This window comes from Fundulus heteroclitus, unplaced genomic scaffold (assembly GCF_011125445.2).
Source record: "Fundulus heteroclitus isolate FHET01 unplaced genomic scaffold, MU-UCD_Fhet_4.1 scaffold_60, whole genome shotgun sequence".
NCBI classification, from domain to species: domain Eukaryota; kingdom Metazoa; phylum Chordata; class Actinopteri; order Cyprinodontiformes; family Fundulidae; genus Fundulus; species Fundulus heteroclitus.
This window is the reverse complement of record NW_023397033.1, coordinates 148,928-173,350: the sequence shown is the minus strand read 5'-3', so window position 1 is coordinate 173,350 and position 24,423 is coordinate 148,928. Positions and strand designations below refer to the sequence as shown.

At 40.7% G+C, this 24,423-nt stretch overlaps 1 protein-coding gene and 1 long non-coding RNA gene across 2 annotated transcripts in view; both read left to right on the top strand.

Annotated features, from left to right (window-relative positions):
• The window catches only part of nlrx1 (NLR family member X1), a gene marked incomplete in the record, with an annotated part of 121,738 nt that overhangs the window by 76,817 nt on the left and 20,498 nt on the right, over nucleotides 1-24,423 (top strand). Inside the window, 3 exon segments of the mRNA XM_036133296.1 lie at nucleotides 9,381-9,564; nucleotides 15,290-15,385; nucleotides 16,404-16,490. Coding sequence (XP_035989189.1) covers nucleotides 9,381-9,564; nucleotides 15,290-15,385; nucleotides 16,404-16,490 — 367 coding nt within the window.
• LOC110367489 lies at nucleotides 18,899-20,729 on the top strand. The gene is made up of 4 exons (XR_004929928.1): nucleotides 18,899-18,939; nucleotides 19,246-19,332; nucleotides 20,047-20,528; nucleotides 20,606-20,729. It is a non-coding gene; the product is annotated as an uncharacterized LOC110367489 (long non-coding RNA).

Genomic DNA, 24,423 nt, shown 5'->3' with positions numbered 1-24,423 from the left:
ACCGGTTCAAAGCCCTGGTTAGACCCGATCCTAACCAAGTTATTTCAGGAGGCGTTCCCTTTGATCAATGCCCCTTTTTTAGACATGATTAAACTATCCTTAGTAAATGGATATGTACCACAGGCTTTTAAAGTAGCTGTTATTAAACCTTTACTTAAGAAACCATCTCTTGATCAAGATGACTTCATAAATTACAGACCTATATCTAATCTTCTTTTCCTATCTAAACTTCTTGAGAAACTAGTTGCTAATCATGTATGTAGAGCTCAGTGCCTCATTTGATACAGTTGATCACAATATTCCCCTAGATTTGAACATACTCTAGAGATTAACGGAAAGCATTACGCTGTCTGACAGATTCCATTTTGTTTATATTAATAATAAATCTTCAAACTGTAGGGTCCTTGGCCCAATTCCTTTTACTATATCTATGCCATGGGTTAAAGTTCTCTGTCGCTGCGACGGATTTCTGTTATTTAGAAAATGAGCGCAAAAAGTTCCGTCTAGACTTTTTATGCAAGGTATTAAACAGAAGCTGCTTTCATCCAATGAAACCTGGCAGAGCTGGGATATAAGCCAATCAGAAAGAGAGTAGGGCGGGTCTTTGTGAAGTGGATATCTGCCAGTCCGAGGTTTATCAGTGTTCAATAATTTTAACTTTTGGGAGAGCATTTTAAACTGCCCTCATGGCATGAATGAAAGTAGCGGTGGTCAAAGTTTTCTTTGGATTTATGCAAACCAGCAGGTCATAAAGTTCACCGGAACGAACAGCTGAAAACAGCTTCATCTGTAAGTGTGTTTGTTGCTGCTCTTCCAGTTAATGAGTTATTTCCACCTGTAGCCACTTCACCTGTCAGCGTTTATTCCCTTGCTGCCAGTAACTTAGCTGATAAACCAACCAGTGATATCCTCATGATTTGCTATTATGTTTTATTTAAAACTCAAAGACTTGCGCGCTAGCTCAGGCTAATTTAGCATGGCGCACTTTTTTTTCCACTTTTTTTTTTTTAAGAAGGGTCGGAATGTGGAACAGTGTCCCACATTTCAGTGGGTCTGATTCAGAAAGAGTAAAAAAAATAATAATAATAATTCCATCTGCGCTTTTCTGTAACAAAGAAGGCAGAGCTGCATCGGCTGTCAGTCAATAAGCAGCAGCTTCCACCTCAGGAGCAGCTGCTCACCAGGACACTGGTTAAATAAAATCACAAGGATTTTGATGCATACAGATTATTAAAGAAACTATGTCAAAAGTTTAATAACATTTTTCTAATTAAAGTGTTCATTTTTAAAAGCAAGTTAAACTTTGAGCAATTTTATTAAACATTTTAGAAATTTAACATCCCATCCATCCATTGATTTTCAATATCCGCTTTTCCGTATAGGTGTTACGTCAAGCCGTATCTGATGGGGAAACACGACATCCTATGGATTGCCAATCACAGGGCTAAAATATAACCGTTTTATTATACTTCAAAAAATTTAAATAATGGCTTTTTATAAGCTCATGAGCTGTGCAATAATGGGAAAAACAGACTGATTATTGTAATATGCAATCTGTGTTAAAATATATGACGTCATCATAGTGTTGGTTATGTGTCCTGCATTGTCCATGGTTGTTTGGCCTTGTATGATCATAGGATCGGTTTGTACTGAATGTGACAGGGAGCCAGTGGAGTTAATGTACAGGTGTCAAGTAGGCGATGTAATGATGCAAGCTGCTGTCTTGTACTAGCTGCAGTTTATGGAGGTTTTCTGGAGGGAAGGGAGCTGAAATTGTAAAGTCGAGGTGAGTGGACTGTGAACCAGTTTGGCAAAAGTTGTGAAGGAAGAACTTGATGCTGCAAATATGAAAGTTAACCAGGTGATGTTATGGAAGTGGAAAGTGAAGGAGAGGATGGGAGGCTGTCCAGGATGATACCAAGGCTCTGAAGCTGAAAGGTGGAGAGATGCAGGAATTGTCAATGGATATTTTAAAACTACCAGATTTGGTTAATGTTGACTTTGCACAATAAGCAATTGAGGTAACTGATGTGGCATGGCGTCCATGGCCCGGGAACATATGGGATGACTAGAAATTAATTTCAGTCAAACTGATTATTTTTGCTTTAAGCCATGATCTATGCTTCTGATTGGCAAAATTATCAGACAGCATGGGTTAATTTCCACTGAGCATGGGTTAATTTCCTCTGAGATTCATCCATAAATCCTGATGAATCCAATCAATTACTTCGACTACAGGCATGTCTTGATGACATCAAAACCTGATGACTTTAATAAACTTCTTAATCAATCACTTAATCTGGATAGCATTAAATTGGCCTCTGGTAATAAAGTAAAAATCTTGGTGTTTTTAGATTAGAATGAGAGGCAGTTCCTTTAGTTATCAGGCTCCACTCCTGTGAAACTAACTCCCAGTTTTGGTCCATGAGGCAGACACCCTGTCTACTTTTAAGACGGTTTAAAACTTCCCTTTTTGACAAAGATTATAGTTAGAGTGGTTTAGCTTACCCTAGGCTATCTCTATAGTTATGCTGCTATAGGTTTAGGCTGCTGGAGGACACCGGGGTCTATTTTTCTCACTCTGCTGAGTTCTCCTGCTGTTCTCCAATTTGCATTGCTTGTTATTTGATCTTTTACCTTTTTGTTTTGTAATTTTTCTTCTTCTTAGTAGGTGTACCTGGTTATGTTAGCTGCAACATCATTCAGGCCAAGATAGAGCTGCTACTACCATCTAATGTAGAACAGATTACTGGATCAATGTGTGCTTCTGTGCTTTTTTGTGTCTGCTCTGTCTTCTCTAACCTCCAGTTGGCTGAGGCAGATGGCCGTTCACACTGAGCCTGGTTCTGCTGGAGGTTTTTCCTTACCGTTAAAGGGGAGTTTTCCTCTCCCCTGCACTTCATGCTTACTCAGTATGAGGGATTGCTGCAATGCCATCAACAATGCAGACGACTGTCCCTGTGGCTCTACGCTCTTTGAGGAGGAGTGAATGCTGCTTGTCAAGACTTGATGCAATCTACTGGGTTTCCTTAGATGGGAAAACTTTTGACCAATTTGTAAAATTTAATTGAATTTGACCTTGTAAAGTGCCTTGAGACGACATGTATCATGAATTGGCGTTATATAAATAAAATTGAATTAAAAATGTAATTGAATGGTTGCCAAGCAGCATAGAATTTTCTGGCACCTCCTCTGATGGTGAATTTAATCATTTCTAAGTGAATGTTACTCATCACAACTCTAATCCACTGACCAAATGTTGGTGGCTGAGGGTCCTTCCACTTTGTGAGAATATCCAGTTTATTCAGAGATGATTTAAGGGGGCATCACCCCAAAACAGTAATATCAAAGATGATGGGTGGATTGATTGTCCTGGTATTTTAGAAAAGGTTTCAAAGATTGAACTCTATAGTCCATGAAGTTTTGGAAACAGCCAAAACATGTGCAGTAGATTAGCCGCTGCTGTATTACAATGAGTGCATTTCGGGTCCACATTAGTCTTGATCTTTTGATAGTTTATCCTTTGACCAGTAAAGATGATGTGCAACCTTAAACTGTATTAAACAATGTCAAAGAGATACTGATGAGGTGGAAACATTACCCAAAGCCTGTGGCCATGTTACGTATATTATAGTTAATCCTAGTTGTCCTTCCCATCTATATTTAAGCTCCTCTAAGCCAGTCATTTTATATTTGTGAAACATTGTATATAATTTATCCATAATCTGTTTTGCACCAGTTTTGTTTTTAAATATCTGATCTTGCAGAGAGATAGATGAGTGCTGAGGAAAACATTCAGGATTAGAAGAGACAAAGCATCTTAGTTGCAAATATCTAGAAAAAACTGAAGTCTATGAAGATTAAACTTTTGAGACAAATCCTTTAAATACTATATTCTAGATTTCACCCAAATGTTCAAATGTTACCCAAATCTGTCGCAGCAGATGGCCGCTCACACTGAGCCTGGTTCTGATGAAGGTTTTTCCTTCCTGTCAAAGGGGAGTTTTACTCTCCACTGTCGCTTCATGCATGCTCAGTATGAGGGATAGCTGTCAAGCGATTGACAATGCAGACAACTGTCCGCTGTGGCTTTATGCTCTTTCTGGAGTGAATGCTGCTTGTCAAGACTTGATGCAATCTGCTGGGTTTCACAATAAAAACAACCATAACAACACAAAATGAAAAGGTAAAACAGCATAAATGCAACATCATAACATAAAACTAGTTAAAAGCCAGTTGGAGCAATTGGGTCTTCAACTGCTACTTAAAAGAATGAACAAGACAGCGTAAAGATAAAGGCACGCATTCCATAGTCTGGGGGCCCCAGCTTTAAAAGACCAATCCCCTTTAGTCCTGAAATTAGGTTGTGGAACCACTAACAGCCTTTAGCTGAAGGATCTCAGACTACGAGAAGGGGAATATGGTTGTAAAAGGCTGGTAATATAAGCTGAAGCTTGGCCACTCAGGGCTCTAAGATTAAAAACTAAAATTTTACAATGAACTCTAAAATGTACTGGTAGCCAATGTCAAAGGATTAAGACTGGGGCAATGTACTGTCTTTTTCTTGTGCTGCTTAAAAGTCTTGCAGCAGCATTCTGCACTTATTGCAGACAGACAAGATCTTTCTTATAAAAGGCTGTTACAATAGTCAAGACAACATGATATAAAAGCATGAACAATCATCTCTAATTTAGCCTTTGACACCAAAAATCCAGGCTTAGAATTTTTTCTAAGCTTGGGGCGTCAATGGCGCAGAGGTTAGGGAGCCTGTCCTGCAATTTGGGGGTTGCCAGTTCAATCCTCTGCTCTGAATGTCTCTGTCGTTGTCATTGGGCAAGACACTTTATCCACATTGTCTGCTGGCGGTGGTCAGAGGGCTCGGTGGTGCCAGTGCATGGCAGCCTTGTCTCTGTCAGTCTGCCCCGGGGCAGCTGTAGCTACTAACAGCTCACCACTGTCAGTGTGTGAATGGGTGAATGACTAAACTGTAGTGTGAAGCGCTTTGGAGGTCGCCAGACTGGTTAAAGTGCTATACAAGTACAAGCCATTTTCCATTTATTTCTTAGCTGAAAGAAGTAGTTTTTAATTAATCTGCAAAAATTATACTCTGGTGAGATGGCAGAATCAAACATTTTCTGAGGCTTGGTTTGATAAAGGAGTCCAATACACCCAGACATTTCTTAATTTCCGTTATTTGGTTCTCAGGGACAATGTTGACTGTTTCCGTCTTATCAGACAAGTAGTTGTCACAGAGCCATTGTTTAATATCATTAACACAGTTTATCAAGCAGGACAACTTAAAATATTCAGTAGGCTTAAAAGAACAATACAGCTGAATGTCATCAGCATAGAAATGATAAGACCAGTGTGCGATTTGCAAAAAACCCAGAGGGGGGGATAATTTCAAAAGTTGTATTAATGAATCAAAGTTTTATTAATAATGGTTAGCTAGCAGGTGCTCTTTCAGGTAGCTAGCTAGATCCAGTAGGTTAGACTTTTGTTTTTAAACTTGCGCCATCTACTGTCGAGACTCAGGAGTGGGTATTAATTTACTTTAACCGCTTTGAGCAGAAAATGTAATAATACTCTTAAAATACAAACAACAAAATTAATTTACAAATGTGAAGGACACAGGACATGTATTAATATCAATTTTGAAAAATCTATCATATTCAGGGGTTAAAGCAAAACCAATCAAAACATTTTCTAGTCAGCCCATATATTCCCGGGCCGTGGACGTCATGCCACCTTAGTAACCTCATTTGCTTATTGTGCAAAGTCCTCTTTAACCAAATCTGACAGTTCCATTGACAATTCCTGTATCTCTCCCACCTTCCAGCTTCAGAGCCTTTGCACCATCAAGGACAACCCTCTGCTTAATCTCTTTCACTTTCCACATCCATAACATCACCTGGTTAACTTTCATATTTGCAGCATCAAGCAAGTTCTTCCTTCGCACTTTTGCCAAACTGGTCCACAGTCCACTCACCTTTCCACTTTACAATTTCAAAACCCTCCATAAACTGCAGCTAATTCAAAAGACAGCAGTTTGCATCATTACATCATCTTCTTTACACCTGTACATTAACTCTACTGTAACATTCAATATAAATCAATCCTATATACTCTGTGTCCCCACCTCTCGCTCATTGACTGCTGGAGATGGTCAACAGCCCCTCCACGACCTTCTTTGTTACAGAAAAGCGCAGGTGGAATAATATTTTATAATTTTTTTTTTTTACTTTTTCCGAATCAGACCCAGTCAAACCGGGACATCGTTTCACATTCCGACACTGCTTCTTCTTCTTCTTCTTAAAAAAAGAAGCGCATCATGCTAAATTAGCCGAGCTAGAGCGTTACTCTTTTAGTTTTAAATAAAACATAACAGCGACAGACACACTTACCAAGGGAAGTTGTTGTCAGCTGTTTTATGCACTGAACTTTCTGACCTGCTGGTTTGCATAAATCCAAAGAAAACCTTTGACCACCGCTACTTTCATTCATGCATCTGTGGTCAGTTTGAGATTTTCTTTTACAAGTTAAAATGATTGAACACCGATAAACCTCCGACTGGTAGATTTCCGCTTTGCAAAGACCCGCCCTACTCTCCTTCTGATTGGCTAACGTCCTAGCTCTGCCAGATTTTATTGGTTAAGCACAGCTTCTGTTTAAAATCTTGAATAAAAAGTCTACACAGAACATTTTGCGCTCATTTTCCAAATGACAAAAGTCCCTCACAGCGACGGAGAACATTAAACCCCTGATAATATTACTTATTCAGATCAGAAGGGGGAGGAATGTATCCCCCCCAGGGATAAAACACGAATGACCAGAGGGGGGGACGTCACAACCAGAGGGGGGGAAAATCCCCCCCATCCCCCCCAGCAAATCCCATCCTGGATAAGACACATGAGGGAACTGCCTGATTATGTGGCCACGAGGGAAAATATATAAAAGACAAAGAATAAGTTCCAAGACATAGCAGATATTTTGAGTCGGACATGAACTGGTTTCCAAAAACACTAAAAGATTTTCCAGAGAGATTTAAACCACTCTGGAGCCTTACCCCATAGACCGACTACATTGTGAAGCCTATTAATGAAAATACTGTGATCGACAGAATCAATTGCAGATGTAAGATCCAGGAGAACCATAGCTGTTAAATGCTCCAGATTCTGCAGACATTAAATGTCACTGGAAACTTCAGGTAAGGCAGTTTCTATAGAGTGGAGCTAATGAAATCCAGACTGAAAATTGTCTTTTTTCCCCCCATAAAACAACTTAGCTGTTCTGCCCCTATTTTTTCAAGAACCTTGGACATGAAAGGAATCTTGGAGATAGGCCTATAATTGTTAAGCTTGGTAGGATCCAAGTTGCACTTTTTCAATAGCGGCTCAACAATAGCATGCTTGAAAGAAGTTGGAACCACACCTGTTGAAAGTGAGGTATTGTAAATCTCTACGATGCAAGGGCATGCAGGGAAAACTTTTTAAAACAATATTGCAGGGAGGATGTAATAGTAATATAGTAATATTATCTTTATTGTCATTGAAACATACATTGAAACATACATTGAAACAAAATTTGTTCTCTGCTTTTAACCCATCACCCTTGGGGAGCAGTGGGCTGCCATATACAGCGCCCGGGAAGCAATCTGGGGTTAAGGGTCTTCCTCAGGGACCCAGGGTGCCGACATTGGGGATCGAACTGGGTACTTGCATCCTTCTCTGAGTGCAAACGCGCTGCTCTAACCACTAGGCCAACACTCGCCCATTGTTGTCATTTGGGCAAGTAGAAATTTTTAATTTATGAAGTAAATTTGAGATGTCTTTTAAAGTAACTGGATCAAACATGTAGAGACTGGGAAGGTGGAGAGATGGAAACAAAGTTTTAACACCTTTAAAGGACAAATGCTCCCTCTTATTTTACTGACTTTCAACACAAAAAGATTGAAGTCATCACAGTCAGCTTTAGAGCACACAGGTATTGTAGGGGTCACAGGTGAACCCAGGGAATTTTTTGTTTCAAACTGTACCTTAGAATTGTTCTTATTTAAGGTCATAAGATTTGAGAAATATTTCCTTCTGAACGTTTTTATTAGTTTATTTAAAGAAATCGAAACTTCCCTGAGGTGGAGCTTGTGAACCTTGAGTTTAGTTGATTTCCACAAGCGTTTAAATTTGTGACACTCTCGTTTGAATTTCCGAATAGATTCAGTCCTCCCAGACAAGATGGATCAAACAAATCACTAAAATTCTGAGGAACATCCTGAGTAATAACTCTCTCTAAAAATTCTAAGTTTTGCTGGCAAAAGCTAAAGTAAAAAAATATACAGCAGTGATTACTCACATGTACGTCAGTAACACAAATTAGGGATATTTAGGCCAAAAGTAAAAACAAGATCTAAGGTGTGGCCTTTTGTGTGTGTAGTTCCAGAGACATGTTGAATAAAATTAAGTCAGTTACTGTATTACAGTTACTGTCCTCCACGTGTAAAAATCCCCAATCAATAAAACTTTTTTCAGTTTTATGATGGAAGATAAAAAGTCTGAGAAATCAGAAATAAAAGCTCCAGCAGGGCCAGGAGGGCGGTAAAGTAAAACAGAATAACATATGTTAGCTTTAACTGACCTTGATGACCTGAGACTTGAAGGAAGAAAAAGTCTCAGTATCCACTAACCTGCATGAGAAACTGTCTCAATGCACTCTGGCGAGTCCACCACCACGACGGTTCAAGTGCGGAGTCCTGATGAATGAACAGCCAACAGGACAGAGCTCATTTAGGTGGATATATTCCTGATCTCTTTGCCATGTTTCTGTTAGAAACATTAAAATCCATGTTTCTAAATCCAAAGATGGGAAACTTTTTTGACCAATCTGTCTATATGATTTGATTGAATTTGACTTTGTAAAGTCCCTTGAGATGACATGTTATGAATTAGCGCTATATAAATAAAATTTAATTGCATAAATTGAATTGAACACATGTACCCATTTAAAAATATAACTTTCTTCAGCACTGTTGTTTCTCTCTCAATGTCTATTACCATAGCAATGCAGAGGAGAAAATTGGCAGCTCTAGAGGCATTGTAAGAAGATACGAGTTATGATTTATGAATTTTCTTTTCATTTTCTTGATTTATGCTCTGCACAGTGGTACTTGTTGATTAAACACTAGGTAAATCATATTACCAAAGCCGTTGTCATCTGCAGAAGTCCTACAATGGAAATTGTTATAAAGTTTTTCACTTTATAAAGTGGAAAAGTTCCTACATTATATGCCCACTTTATGCTAAATGGGATTGTAAACATGTAAGATGTTTAAGTGAAGGACTATCTTTTTGTAAAACTAAAACAAGTATTTTTTTTCCTTGTACTAGAGCTAAGCAAGCCCCAGCCACCAGAGGAGCTAATGGATCTGCTAGTCCTTCTGTATGAGTTTCAGAATCCCAGACTGACTGAGGAGGTCCTATCCTCAATCAAAAGCATTCGTCTAACCAACATTCGGATGACGTCACTCAAATGCTTCATATTGAGCTCTGTGCTTTCATGCACCTCTTCAAGGTAAAGTTTCTTTTGCAGATTTGATAAAAAAAATATATCCCCCCCCACAAAAAAATTGGTCTTTTATTTTAGATTTGTTTAAAGCAGCACCACGTAAGTTTTGACCCAAGTATTAGCTTAAGTTGAAATATATTAAATAATTTTTCAAGTTAACATACAGTACTTGCCGTGTACGAACACTCAGTGCAAGCTGCACTCCTCAGAAACTTGACAATGTAACTTGAGAGGTGTGGGTACGGCTCTGAATGGGTCATGTGACCGAGAACAGCACTTTATGGCAGCCTTAAAAATGAGAGCTAACCTTCCATGCTTCTAATTTTTTGTCCTCGAGTCAAAGTTTGTCATGGTCATGGTTGTTACAAAATGCAGTAAATATAGTTCAGAATTTTGCACATCAGCTTATCTCCGCTGTTGAAGTTCTGCATCTTCTCGGCCAGATATGTCTCATGTCTCAGCATAACTGTATGGTATGGGAGCTGCACAGTTCAGGAGAGGAAGGACTTAGCACAGGTGGTGAGAACAGTGCAGGGGATTGTGGAGAACGAGTCCAAAGAAGGGCCAGACTTATCTCCACTGATCCCACCCACCCAGGCAATGTGCTTGTTGGCCCTTTCCAATCAGATAAATGCTTCAGGAACAGCTTCTTCTCAAGAGCTGTGAGGGCAGTCGCCCCCTGATGGGAGACTGCTGTCCAACGCTTTAAAATCACCCCACTGTTACTAGCCCATCATACGTTAAATCATCTTAATGTTATTGCCTACCTGCACACTATTATCTCAGAATATCTATACCACCTACAATAAGCACCTTATTACCTGTTATGCCAGAAGCTGATTGAATATGATTATTATTATTAATTATAATTTGGTATTTGGTATCAAACTCAATTAGTAGCTATAACAAATATGATTCAAATGGTAGTGATGCTAGAGCTATAAGCTTGTAATGATTTATACTACTAATGCATTTATTAATTAGCTGTTATGAACTCGGTTGTGCTGGAACACAATGATCTGATCGGGTTCTGACCGATCAGATTTATCCAGCAATGGTGATAACTCAACTTATAACTGCAATTAGAGTTTAAACCGTTACCCTTTTTATCACCAATCCAATGAAAATGTCTCTGTTATTATTGGATGTTAACTCAAAAGGAGGTAATTCTAAATTCTGAATAACCATGCAACTGTGAATTGGAATGAACACAAACAATTACTATTCCACAGTTGTTGTTTTTATTGAACCAAAGGCAATTCCCTGTTACAGTAATTCTCTGATTCAACAACTTTGGAATTCTACTCGCTACTAAACTAAACATGCAAAGTATATGTGGAAATAAAAGTCAAAAATGGATTAAAATGAGAGGTAGCAAATCTTAGTTCAACTCACAGTTGTTTAAACATCACATTCAAGACGTCGGCATTTGACGTCGCAGCATTGAGCGACAGAAAACCGCTTTGAGAATCCAGACGGACGCCTCCAGGTTTTCACAACAGCTAGTTATAGTTTAGCTACGTGACACCCTCCCAAGATGGCGACTATGATAACGTAGGACCTACAACCTTGCGTGATGCGTGAGGGGAGGTCCTGATGATGCAGTCAGTGCTTACACTAAAGTGGGGCGGTGCCTCGGCCAGAGGGGGAGCGGCTGACTGAGGAGTTCTAACCGAGTCCAAACTGAGTTCTAACAAAGAGATTGAACTGATAAGAGAAAGCAAAGATAGAAACAAGGAAAAAGGGAAAAAGATGGAAAAAGTTGAAGAAGCTACCCGCGGCAGAGTCACGTATGAACCACAAAATCAGCACAGCCAAAATCACCTTCAAAATGCATGCACATACAACAGAAAATTATTTAACAGTTAAAGACACTCCGTCTTGGAGTAAACAATAATTAAAACTAAATCCTAATAGGTTCTCTGCCCAGGCACTCTTAGATCACCTTACAGGTGAAAAGAGAAATAATAATAATAAAAAAAAGGAGGAAGCCCCGTTACTTGTGTTGTCTCAGGGGATGTCCAGGAGCGCTCCCAGTCCGCAGCGTACTGGATGCTTTTCTGTTTCTAGATATCAGGTGAAGAGGCAGCTGGATAGACTGAACCGGAAAAAAGCTGAAGGTATAGATGGTGCCAGCCCCAGAGTCTTAATGGTCTGTGCAGGGCAGCTCTGTGGAATTCTGCAGTACCTCTTCAATCTAAGTTTGACCCAAGAGAAGGTACCGCTGTTGTGGAAGACATCCTGTCTGATTCCGGTACCAAAGAAAACTTACCCAGCAGTCATCAATGAAGACTACAGTACAGACCCGTTACCCTGACATCCCAGATCATGAAGGTCCTGGAGAGCCTCTTTTGGACCCCCTGCAGTTTGCTTATCGCCGTGGAGTTGGAGCTGAAGACGTCCTCGTACATCAGCTTCAACAAACCCACTGTCATCTGGACAAAGCACACAGCACTGTGAGGATCATGTTCTTTGATTTCTCCAGTACATTTAACACAATTGACCTTGATCTGCTTTGTCTGAAACTCCAGATGACTCAGGTGGAGGCCTCAACAATCACCTGGATCAATTACTACCTGACAAACAGACCACAGTTTGTGAGACTGACAGACTTTGTGTGTCTAACCAGATGGTCAGCAGCACGGGAGCACCACGAGGGACTGTACTCTCGCCATTCCTTTTCCCTCTGTACACTTCAGACTTCCAGCACAAGTGTGACTCTTGTCATCTACAGAAATACTCAGATGACTCTGCAGTTCTCGGGTGTATCAGAGATTGACAAGAAGCTGAGTACAGAGAGCTGGTGGACCGCTTTGTGGCATGGTGTGGAAGCAATCATCTCATCTTGAATGTGAACAAAACAATAGGGGATGATTGTAGATTTCAGGAGGAATATAAATACCTCGGTAACAGACTTGGACTAGAGACTCAACAGTGAAGCCATCTACAAGAAAGGACAGAGCAGACTGTACTTTTTGAGGATGCTAAGATCCTTCAATTTTTGCAGCAAGATGCCGCATATCTTCTAGAAGTCTGTTGTTGAGAGCGTCATCTCCTCTGCCTGCATCTGTTGGAGCAGCAGCATCAGAGCCCGGAACCTAAAAAGGCTCAACAACCTGATAAAGAAGGCTGGCTCTGTTCTGGGGATGACTGTGGAACCTCTGGAGACGACAATGCAAAGAAGAATTTTGGAAAAAATCAAGAAAAATTATGGAAAATCCTGAACAGCCTCTTCATGACATTGTCATTGGAAAACAGTCTCTTAAGTCAAAGACTTTTCCACATTGGTTGTAAAAAGGACCACTACAGGAGATTTTTCCTGCCCACAGCCATCACCATCTATAATAACTCCTTGACTAAATCAGTTACATCAATATTTAATTATTAATTTGGGATGAATAAAGTATTTTTGAATTTGAATTTAACCAATCATCTGCAAGTTCTTTTTATAGGTTTTAAATTACAGTTTATGTTCTTGATTCTATACCATAACTTTAAGTTTTCAGATGATATTTCTAAGCAATTACGCAGCTCTAACTATCCCTTCCCAGTTGTGTTTATGCTAACGCAATCCGTCATGGCTTTATCTAATAAATCTATCCTATATTCAATATTCTTAACAATTGAAGTCTTTTATTATCTTATTTGTTTAAGCCATGTGGATGTGGTTCTTCTTTTTCACAATATATTAAGATGTTTTAATCTGTACTCAAATAGTTTATTTTTACCTCTATGTTGATGACATTCTTACTGATGTTTCAAAATTAACAAACCAGGCTATCGGCATAATTTTTATGAAGTTGTTCTACATTTCCTTCATGTAACGATGAGCCAATGTTACATGTTAATTTGAATATTGTTTTTAGAAATTAAGTAGTGGTAAACAGTTAAACAGCACGCCAACTGTTTTTCTTATTTGTTTGTTTTGTTTGGATTGAACCTGTTTGTTTTTCTGGCCGTGGTTTCACCTGCAGTGGAGGGACCTCATCCTGGTGTAACACACTCAGGTGTGCAGACTGTAGTATTGGCTCAAACTAAGAGCCAGAATAAGAGGGGTGACACTGGCCAGAGTAGATTTTTGTGTTGCTATAGATTTTCATGTAATGATTGGAATTGGTTTAAGATATTTTCAGTTTGTATTAGTTTCTAAATTTATTGTGTTTTTTTGTCCTTTGTCTAATGTAAATAGTATTGTATTTTCTATCTTGCATTTAATATATCCCTAATAATTATTTCTCCCAATTTAGGTGTATCTGAATTTAAGCTGTTTGCCATTTGTTGTTCATTGTTGGTTGGGTGTTCGTGGTATGGTTGGTTAGACTGCTGGCTACTAAGAAAAATAATAATAAAAGAAGAAGAAGCTTCCACAGATGAGACATTGTTTTGTTATTTTGGACTGCCGTTCTGGGTCCCGCTTCCATTGGCGCTCAACCAGGTTGACAAGCTCGTGACACTTCACATAAATAAATATTACAGTAATATTTAATACTTTGTGCAACACCTTTGTCTGTTTGATCCCCGCGTCTTCACAGTTGTTCAACTCAGTCTCTGTTCTTTTCCTCCGTAGTGCATCGTTCTTGCTAACACGTTATTCATATGGCAGAGTCAGACATGACTCTGCCACAACTCTGCGATGTGGCAGAGAGGTTAGGGATGTCGTCTTGCAATTGGCGGGTTGCCGGTTCGATCCCCCGCACTTACTGTTTCTGTCGTTGTGTCTTTGGGCAAGACACTTCACCCCCATTGCCTGCTGGCGGTGGTCAGAGGGCCTGGTAGTGCCGGTGTATGGCAGCCTCGCCTCTGTCAGCCTGCCCCAGGGCAGCTGTAGCTACTAGCATAGCTCACCACCGTCAGGGTGTGAATGTGTGTGTGAATGGGTGAATGACTGAACTGTAGTGTAAAGCGCTTTGGAGGTCATCAAGACTAGTTAAAGCCATTTACCATTTACCATTCATTGAACAGTCTGTGGGGGCAGAGGACAGTAGCCAGTATCTTGCGTAATCAAGTCCTTGTCTAATTCAAACATTGTCCTTCCATAGTGTAGCTTCAGTTGGTCCACATGAAGTTAAAGTAAAACAATTGCAAACAATCCTTGTTACCTCTGTATTTTTTTCTAAAATTATTTTTAGATTTTTAGAGTGTTTTGCAGCCCCCTGGCTGAATCCATGGCTAATTTAATAAGCAGAATTATGTATAATTGACCGCTATGGTATGTTTTTATCTAAGTACAATCATGGATAAAAGAGAATTGGTCTTTTTAAACCTTGCTGCCACCATTAAACATCTTTACAGATCTCACTAACACATAGATATTGGTTTAACAAAAGTCAAATACTGAATTAGGTAGAAGTCAATGGCATCACCTTTCCTGTTTCTACTCAGTATCATCCTTCATGTCCTTTTTGGGCAATTTGGTTCTCTAATCAGCACCTGAGAAAGTTTATTTGCAGAGGAATGATCAGAAAGCAGACAGTTTTAATAAATGGTCAACAGAAAAAGCAAGAAAAATGTGTTTTTAAATTGGTTTAAAAAGAGAGAGAGATCGGGCCTGCCTGACCATCAAAAAAAGTGTACTGTACAGAAATCTGAGTCTCATCCCCAGCTTGTGTTTTTTATATGTATGATGTAATATATATAAAAACGGCAATGTGAGCTATTAACCTTTTTATCATTGTTCATTGTTGGTGGCTGTAAATGTGTAGTGTTTATATGTTTATTTGTTTTTTCACAGTTATCACCTAAAAGAGCTGGACCTGTCATCCTGTTTCCTGACTTGTAATATGCTGGAGATGCTTGGGCCGGCTTTAAGACATTCACACATCCTCAAGTGAGACAAATATCAACAGAGGTCTATTTCTTGCACGAGGCTTGGCATTTTTAACAAAATATCTCAACCAACTTTGTTACAGTTAAACACATTAGTGTGTGTTTGGGATTAGTGTTTAGATAAATGTTGCTTGGAAAGGGAATGAACATCCTAAGAAGCATGGTACAGAAGATAAAGTTTGTGTGACCTATACTTCTAATTGCTAGTATTCAGATGTGATAAGATATACTGACAGAATCTGAATACCTGATAATTTAGCTGACAGAGAATGAACATTTAAAAGAGTTTAATAAATAACTGTGTTGCTGGATCAGGAACTGACTGGAGCTTGTACTGGAATCATTGTGGGGAGAACAGCAGGGTTAGTGGCTGAGAACAACTGAGTGGTGGTGATAGTGCACTGAATGGAACCCTCACAGTAGCCCCCACTGGGGGTCCTGTGCATGATGCTTGGCATGATTTACCCTCTTTCTGCCTAAAGCCTCCTTATTAAAACAATAACCAAGGGCTCTAAGGTGCGGGTTACGGTCCTGATCCAACGCCGGCTTGTCGCAAATCCCTCCAAAAACCCCTCTGTTTCCTCATGTTGCAATTTTATTTACACAAGTCAAGTTATTCACCAAAACTTTCTCCTGTCTGACACCCGATGTTTCCTGTTTGGCTTGTGAAATTCGGGAGTTTGATACGGGGACTGTTTGACCGCAAGTGTTCGCGGTCAAACAGACCTAACCACAAGTGGCTGATGTGATTGTACACATTGATTTTTAATGATTTGGGTTCCCTACGTTGCCGGAACCGTATCTGTACTGTATTCAGTGTTAGTCGGGCGTAAGGGCTTATCCAGTTCGAATTGTACCAGTTAGTTAATATTTAAAAATTTGAGTGTCTATTTTATGTAGTATAGAGTAATGTTTTTGTAGCAGAGCCCTAGTGTTTTGAAATGTGTGTTACTGACTGTTAGCATGTTTTGAGAGTTCTTGTGTGTTCGATTATTGTGTCTTCTTCTTGTTGGTTTCAGTCTGCAGTTTAACAACTTGGGTCCTGATTCATGCATCCTTCTGAGAGACCTGCTTCTAGATCCTAAGACCTGTCTTAGTTCTCTACAGTAAGATCACATAATTATATACACTGCTCTTCGTTATATTAACTCTTTGATATAACATCAAGTCAGATTAGTTAAGTAGTGAAGGAGGAGGTTAATCAGTATCAGCTGTTTTGTTGATAATTAAATTAACAACAAGCACACTAAAGGGGCACCAATGAGAAGACTCCAAAAACAGAAATGTTTCTTACTGGTGGAGGCCACATACATTCTTTTCATTTTTTTGACTGCTTTTTAGATCTGAAGTGTTTTAAAAGTGTTCCTTTAACTTTTTTGAGCAGTCCACATCCACATATGTTTCTGTTAACTTAATTCCTGTTAGGGGTGGTACCATGGGTGGACTGGGACAAAAAAATCGGTCCTGGCATTTTGGATTAGACTGGCCCACCACATTGACATGGTTCCTAAACAGGCGCGCTTGGCCTCCCCTGGGATTGCGCAATCCCATGTTAACTGCGCTGGCTTCCATTCTGTGAATGTATCCTCCTGTCTCTAGATCATAAATTTAATTGTTCAAACAGTTATGAGCTGATTTTCCACAATTTAATATATGTGGATTACGAATTGTGTTTTGGTCATCAAACTGTGTGCAGGTAACATGTTTTTGTGCTGCTGCGCGAACATAAAAGGCAAAGAGCTGGTTGTAGGTGAGGCCGGCAGTTCCTTGGCCTCCAGGCAGGGGGCGCTCAAGGAGCACCGCTCCTGATCCAAAACTGTAGAGTGACAGCAAGTTGTGGATCTATTATTAGCGAGTTTTGCTAAACAAGTAAAGCACTTAAAAAGACTCTAAACATACAGCCGGAACAGGACTGATCAGGGAAGGCTTTCCTCCCTGGCAGTGAGCTCCATTGAGACTGAGAGAGTTTTAAAACTGAAGAAGATAAAGAGAACTTTTACTGGAAAATGAAGATATTTTTGTGCAGAAAGAGCTGTGCATGGACTTAATTTATAAGTAGAGGTAAGACAGCGATAATTATTCATGTTTTGTTTCTGTAATGAAATGTGCTTAATGTGGGTTATAGTTTTAGAATGTGTTACAAATGCAGAAATCCATCATAACTCATAAACTGTTAAAGTCAAATGACAAATAATTTATTTTTATTTTTTCATCAAATCAATATTTTTCCATGTCTCTTGGTGAATTAATTTGGCTCAATCAGTCGCCTTCAGCACTTTGCAATGAGTCTATTCTGTAGAGTGTATATATTAGTAAATCTGACTGATGACGTCAGTGCCTCACCAGCTATGAACTCTACCGCACGTACGTCACTGACTACAACCACCACCACCATATTTTACATCAAACACCGGAGCAGATGATGGGCCTGCTGTTGGGAACATGTCAGTCAGTTTGACACATTTCTCAGCGTCCGTTTGAAGAACTTGTTTCTTTTTTTCGCGCAGTTTCTCTGCGCCTCCCTTGCGTTTCTTATCCATTACTACTGTGAACACCGCTGCACACACAAGTTCCGCATGGAGCGTGAAGGTGTTTTTCTACTTTATGATTGGCCTAGCCCTTTACACTGTCAGGGATGATAACCAATGGGCTGCAGTAGCCTGTGATAAGGGCCGGATGATCGGAACAGACTCTTGCGCTGCTGATTTTATTTTTCTTCATGCATTATGCAAATATAACGAGGCCGATATATAAAATAATAATAATAATAATACATATTATTAATATACATGTCGGGTCTGCCGGCCCAAACAGCATGTCGGCCCACCGGGAAAATGCCCGGTACGCCCGATTACCAGTCCATGCCTGGGTGGTAGTCTGGACAAGAGTGTGTGGCTGCAGACCTTCTCCACTGTGGGTTGCTTCCTCTTGTAGCCTTGGACCTTCACTGTAAGTCACTTCCGGCTTCACTTTGGGTCACTTCCGCTTCCCCTATTTTCTCCGTTGTCATCGAAAACATGCAGCTAACTGTAAACATGTTGGCCCTTCTGCATAATTGATTTTAAAGCATTTTACGTACAGTCCCTGACAAGTCTTGTCACTTATCCATTTTGTAGAAACAACAGTTTATAACCTGACTTTTAATTAATCCATTGGTTTTAGAAATGGCTCATATGAAAGTTAAAACCCTCCCAAATTATGTTCAATATCCTAAAATAGGTTTGCTTCACTGAAGAAAGATTGATCATTTAATGACCACAGAAAGGTTTGATTTGGCAAGTTAAAAGTTTTGTCGCCTTGTCATATGATGCACCCAATCCTAGATTACAGCCTCAACTGTGATCAATAATTAATCAATTAGTGGGTGTGTATAAAAAGAACCGCAGCACACCAGACCTTCACATCAACTACAGAGAGGAGGTGGAGCAGGTGGAGCAGCTGGTGCGCTGGTGAAGAGACAACAACCTGATCCTGAACGTGGAGGAGATCATCGCCAACTTCAGGAAGAACTGGCCTCGTCACTCTCCACAGCTCATCAACAGCTCAGCAGTGGAGGTGGAGAGACAACAACCTGATCCTGAACGTGGAGGAGATCATCGCCAACTTCAGGAAGAACTGGCCTCGTCACTCTCCACAGCTCATCAACAGCTCAGCAGTGGAGGTGGTCAGCAGCACCAAATTCCTGGGGGGTGCACTTCACAGACAACCTCACCTGGTCTGTCACCCCGTCACTGGTCAAGAGGGCACAGAAGTGCTTGTACTTCCTGCGGAGGATGAGGAGAGCCTACCTGCCCCCGCCCATCCTCAAGACCTTCTACAGAAGCACCATAGAGAACATTCTGACCAGCTGTCTCTGTGTAGGGGGAGGCTGCAGCACCTCCGACTTGAAGAATATGAGGAGAGTGGTGAGGACATCAGAGAGGATCATCGGGGCTCCTTTTCCCTCCAGTAAGGAGATTTAATTCTCAGGGCTGTGTGTCCCGAACCCATAACATCATCAGTGACCCCTCACAACCCCACCATGGGGGGGATGTGAGGAGTTTTGCCGTGTTTGTAAAAAAATTAAGCTTTGCACAATGGGTGTCAATGTTTCACGATCTCGCATGAAGTCGGACAGTGTAGTCCAGGGTGTACGCGGGTATACGGCGTATACCCACTTATTTTTCAGTCTGAATTACATATACCCACTTCTGGAGCAATATTTGTGTCTTTTGTCTGGGCGCGCAGTGAGACAGGTATTCAGCGTTTAAACATCACGCGCACGCCTGCTCAAAATCTGGTTGCAGCGCACTCAACTCTGATAAACTCTTCTCAATCCACTATGCTCGCTCGCGCTCGGTTCCATGTCTGCCCGTGACCTGCTACTTCCACGCTCAACACCAGCTGTGCGCAGCTCGCTGGATTCTGTCTGTGCGCTCGTGACTTCAAAAACTGTCCACCTCACCAGCCAATCACAGACAGGTTTCTTTCCATCCAATCAGAGTAGGGCTTGCAAATACTGCATTCAGATGGATTGAATGAAAATGCTGCAGCTTTTGGCAGAAATTACTAAACATAACGGTGGGATTAAAGAAAAAACAATAACCAATAAATGTCAGGACTCAGCGAGCAGAGTTGGGCAGTTTCTGCCAGCCCTGCTCTCTCCCTCCTCTTTTTCCACAGGTGACGGCATTTGACTGGTGGGCGGGGCGTGCACACCTGCAGCGTGTTCTGCAGCACAATAAGATCTGCGCTTGGACAGCGGGAGGACGCTAGAGTATTAACCGTTGTCGGTATGCTTAGACGGCCTTATTCCTCTGACTAATTTTTGACCTTTTCTAAGAAGCTCCTTTTGTGTATCTCAGGTTCGCCCTCGTGTCCCGTGGGTTCAGGTGTGGTGAGATCGCCCTCTAGATCTGGGATGATCTAGTCTCATTGGTTAACTTTCACTGTTGGCTGTTGGACGACCTCTATCCAGCCTACCTGGCCTCACCTGCTCAACGACGCCCATCGGATCAGTCTGGTTCCTCCCGCTGCCTGTGTTTTCGCCAGTGCTGCTCGGACCCTGCCTCGTGCTTACGCCCCCCGATCATCTGTCCGCACCACTCCATCTGGAGCTGAGTCCGTTGCGCTTCCCCCTCCGTTCCGGCTTCCGAGTCTAAGTGGTAAGCTTACGCCGCACGTCCTCACCATCAGTTCCGTATGCTGACGCGCCTAAGTATTCTCTCCCTTGTCTCCTCAGATCGTTCGTGCTCCCGTCCGAGTCTCTCTCCCCGTGATCACTCCATTGTGAACCCTTTCTCGTTCTGCGATTACTTTCCCGAACATTTTCCCTGCTGTTATTTCAATAAACTCTGTAAAACTACTTCCTGTGAGCCAGTGTTCTCTGCATGTGGGTCAAACACATCAAACCGACCATGACAATAAACAGTTTAATATTTTAGCCTAAAATATTTAGTTTAAAATAATCCCTTGAGTTACTAAGTGAGGTGTGAAAAATCTTTGTCTCTTTTCTTTCCCGCTTTTGGGTGATGATGCAAAAGGTTCTTGTGATCATAATCCTCATCATTGTCATTTTTATTTAAAGAGCACTTTAACAGGAGGTAAAACAAAATAACATCTGATAAAATGACTTGGGTAAAGACTCAATTTAAAAAAAAACAACAATAAGCTGTTTAAATCCTTAAAAACAAACAGAAGTTCTTTAAACTGAACTCTAAGGTAAACAGGCAACCAGTGAAGGGAGGCCAGGATCGTGCAATATGCTTTAAGTTTTTCCATTAAAAGGTGTGCAACAGCATTTTAACCAGCTGCAGACATTTGAGTGAGGACTGACCGATTCAGAGATAAGAGAATTACACTAATTCAGCCATGATGAATGAAGGCTTAGAGTAGTGTCTCCATATTTTTGCCTTGGAGGAATAGGTTTTACCTTTACTTTGTTCCTTACATGATAAGAATTACTTAACTGAGCTCCCTTTTTGGCTGTCAAGTTTAAAATCACCATCCATTTTAAACACCCTGACAAACATTCATTGTCAGGGTGTCTGAATCAACAGGATCAACAGTTCTTTTGTGTCATGATTTGTCTTTGGATGAACCCGGACACAGCACGCACACACAGAGCTAGTTCTTGAAGTGAGTTTTATTGTACAGAATGATGGGTAAATGACGAGAGGAACCAGAGTCTTTATGGACGGAGGTGAAGGGTGCGGAAGCTGGCTGACAGGAGGAGCACGGGGAGACTGACCGGGAGGAGACTCTTTAGCGGAGGACTTGAGACCGTGAAGCAGCTGCGGAACCGGAGAGCGTGGAACTGTAGCAGAACTTGAGAGCGTGGAGCTGGATTGTGGAACTTGGGAGCGTGGAGCTGGACTGCAGAGCTTGGGAGCGTGGAGCCGAGTTGCAGAACTGAAGAACGTGGAGCGGAGTTGCAGAACTGAAGAACGTGGAGCCGAGTTGCAGAACTGAAGAACGTGGAGCCGAGTTGCAGAACTGAAGAACGTGGAGCCGAGTTGCAGAACTGAAGAACGTGGAGCCGAGTTGCAGAACTGAAGAACGTGGAGCCGAGTTGCAGAACTGAAGAACGTGGAGCCGAGTTGCAGAACTGAAGAACGTGGAGCCGAGTTGCAGAACTGAAGAACGTGGAGCCGAGTTGCAGAACTGAAGAACGTGGAGCCGAGTTGCAGAACTGAAGAACGTGGAGCCGAGTTGCAGAACTGAAGAACGTGGAGCTGAGTTGCAAAACTGGAGACAGACTGAGACTGAGCTGGAGTGAACACTACGGGCCGGCAACGAGAGCAGAAAGAGGTATGTTTAAATAAGGGTGGAACCAGGTGGAAGCAGTTGCGGGTTAATTGCAGCCTGCCAGGTGGAACCCATCAGGCTGCGCAGTAACGAGAGAGAGGGAGAGAGGCTCAGCATGCAGCCTTCAACCTGCATCCTGACATTTTGGTGTTTCAACTGGTATATTTGACAATTCATGATTTGCAAAGAGAAAGAGATTTGAGTTTTGATGTTCTCCTCGTCATCTCTTTCTATAGATTCTCTTTCTCATTCAAATTAGGACTTTCCATATGCCTTATCATCTAGGTCTATATTGAAAAACCTACAGTATAGTAATGAAATGTTGATTCTGGATGTAGTGTAGGAATTCATTCAATATAAACCAAAGAAAATGTTACACAACCCTCCAGAAGCTGGATAAAATCTTTAATAAAGAGACAACAGTATTTTCACACCTCACGTAGTAGCTCAAGAAAATATTTTAATCTAAATGTTTTAGGCTAAATATTTTAGGCTAAAATGAGTAAGCCCTAGTGACGGCTTTTTGGTTAAACTAAGTAGAGCAGTGTTACATGTCATTGTTTCTAAAACAGCATTTTTCTGAGCTGCATCTAAAAGGGCAAACATTGAGACTATACCCACTTCTCCAGGGACCACTACACCACTACGGACAGCCACAGATCAGCTGCATGGGGCAGACAATAGCTAACAACGTCAAGTTACTTTTCTGTACCCAACGCAGTCACGTCCGCATTAGCTACCGCAAACAGCACAGCAGCAGCTGGAGCAAGCTTTACTGCCACTAACGTAGGGAAATCAGACGGTCTTCGAACAACATTTGGATCCAATGCAACACTGCATGCGGAGATGCTCTGTTATCTGAACACAGCCATCAACAAGTACTATATATATATATATATATATATATATATATATATATATATATATATATATATATATATATATATATATATATATATATATAGTACTTGTTGATGGCATTAAAATCATTTCTACGAGCATTAAAAGGCATTAAATTAGGGTTACTCATTCCTGTATAAACCTTGTTTGTGGCCATTTTCCATCATTATTATGTACTGCCAACATTGCTAAACTTTTATAATTCATTTAAATCTAAAAGTACATAACTGCATTCCTGCATTTTTGCACCATTATCTTTGTACCATTATCTTTTATTGTCATTTTGTGTGTACTCCGTGCATACAAAATGACAATAACGTTTGACTAAGTCTAATTGCAACTTGACCTCTGACAACATGCCTAAGATTCATTATGAGACCAAAGCGTTCATTATCAAGAGGCTGAAGACCAGATCCACTGCTGAGGTGGCTGACACCTTCACTGTGTCGAAGAATAAGAAAATGTTTTTAACAAGCCCAGGTCCGGCGAACCCCGCAAGACAACTGCTCGGGGAGACCGTTTGTTGGCTCGAAAATCCAAGGCCACCCCCTTTTCCACTGCTGCAGAGCTCCACCAGCCCTGGTCACCTCAAGTCCCCGTGTTAACCAGAATAGCTTGTAGGATTGTGTCAGCCCAGTCACCAGACATGACTATGTCTAGGGTAGAATGAAAGCGGAAGCATGGAAGACGAAACCAAAGAATCTTGATGACCTCTGGGAGGCATGTTAGACTGCTTTCTTTGCTATTCCTTATGACTTCATCAATAAATTGCATGAATCATTGTCGAACCACATGGATGTAGTCCTTCAAGCTCATGGAAGACATACAAGATATTAAATATGGATGTCCCATCACCACTACTTAATGCACTGATGTTATGCAACATATTTTTGTATTTGAAGTGAATTATTTGTTAAATTTTCACATTACTCTCTGTAGATGACAAAACTTTAGTCTTGCCAAAATCAGACCTTTATGTGTTCATTAAATGATCAATCTTTCTTCAGTGAAGCAAACTTATTTTAGGATATTGAACATCATTTGGGAGGGTTTTAGCTTTCATATGAGCCATTTCTAAAACCAGTGGATTAATTATAGTAGATAAGTGACAAGACTTTTGTCAGGGACTGTCAAAAGTCTTACATAATTATGTATATAACCTCACACATATAGCATTTACATTTGGCCTAAGTCAGGGCTGTAACAGCTGGTGTTCTTGCCATAAAATCTTTGGATTATAGTAATATTAAAATAATTGCTCCACAGAGTCTTGAGTGGTACTGCAATGTAAGAACATCCTGTAATCGGGGCATTATTAAAATGTTATTGATAACCAATCTTAAATATAATACA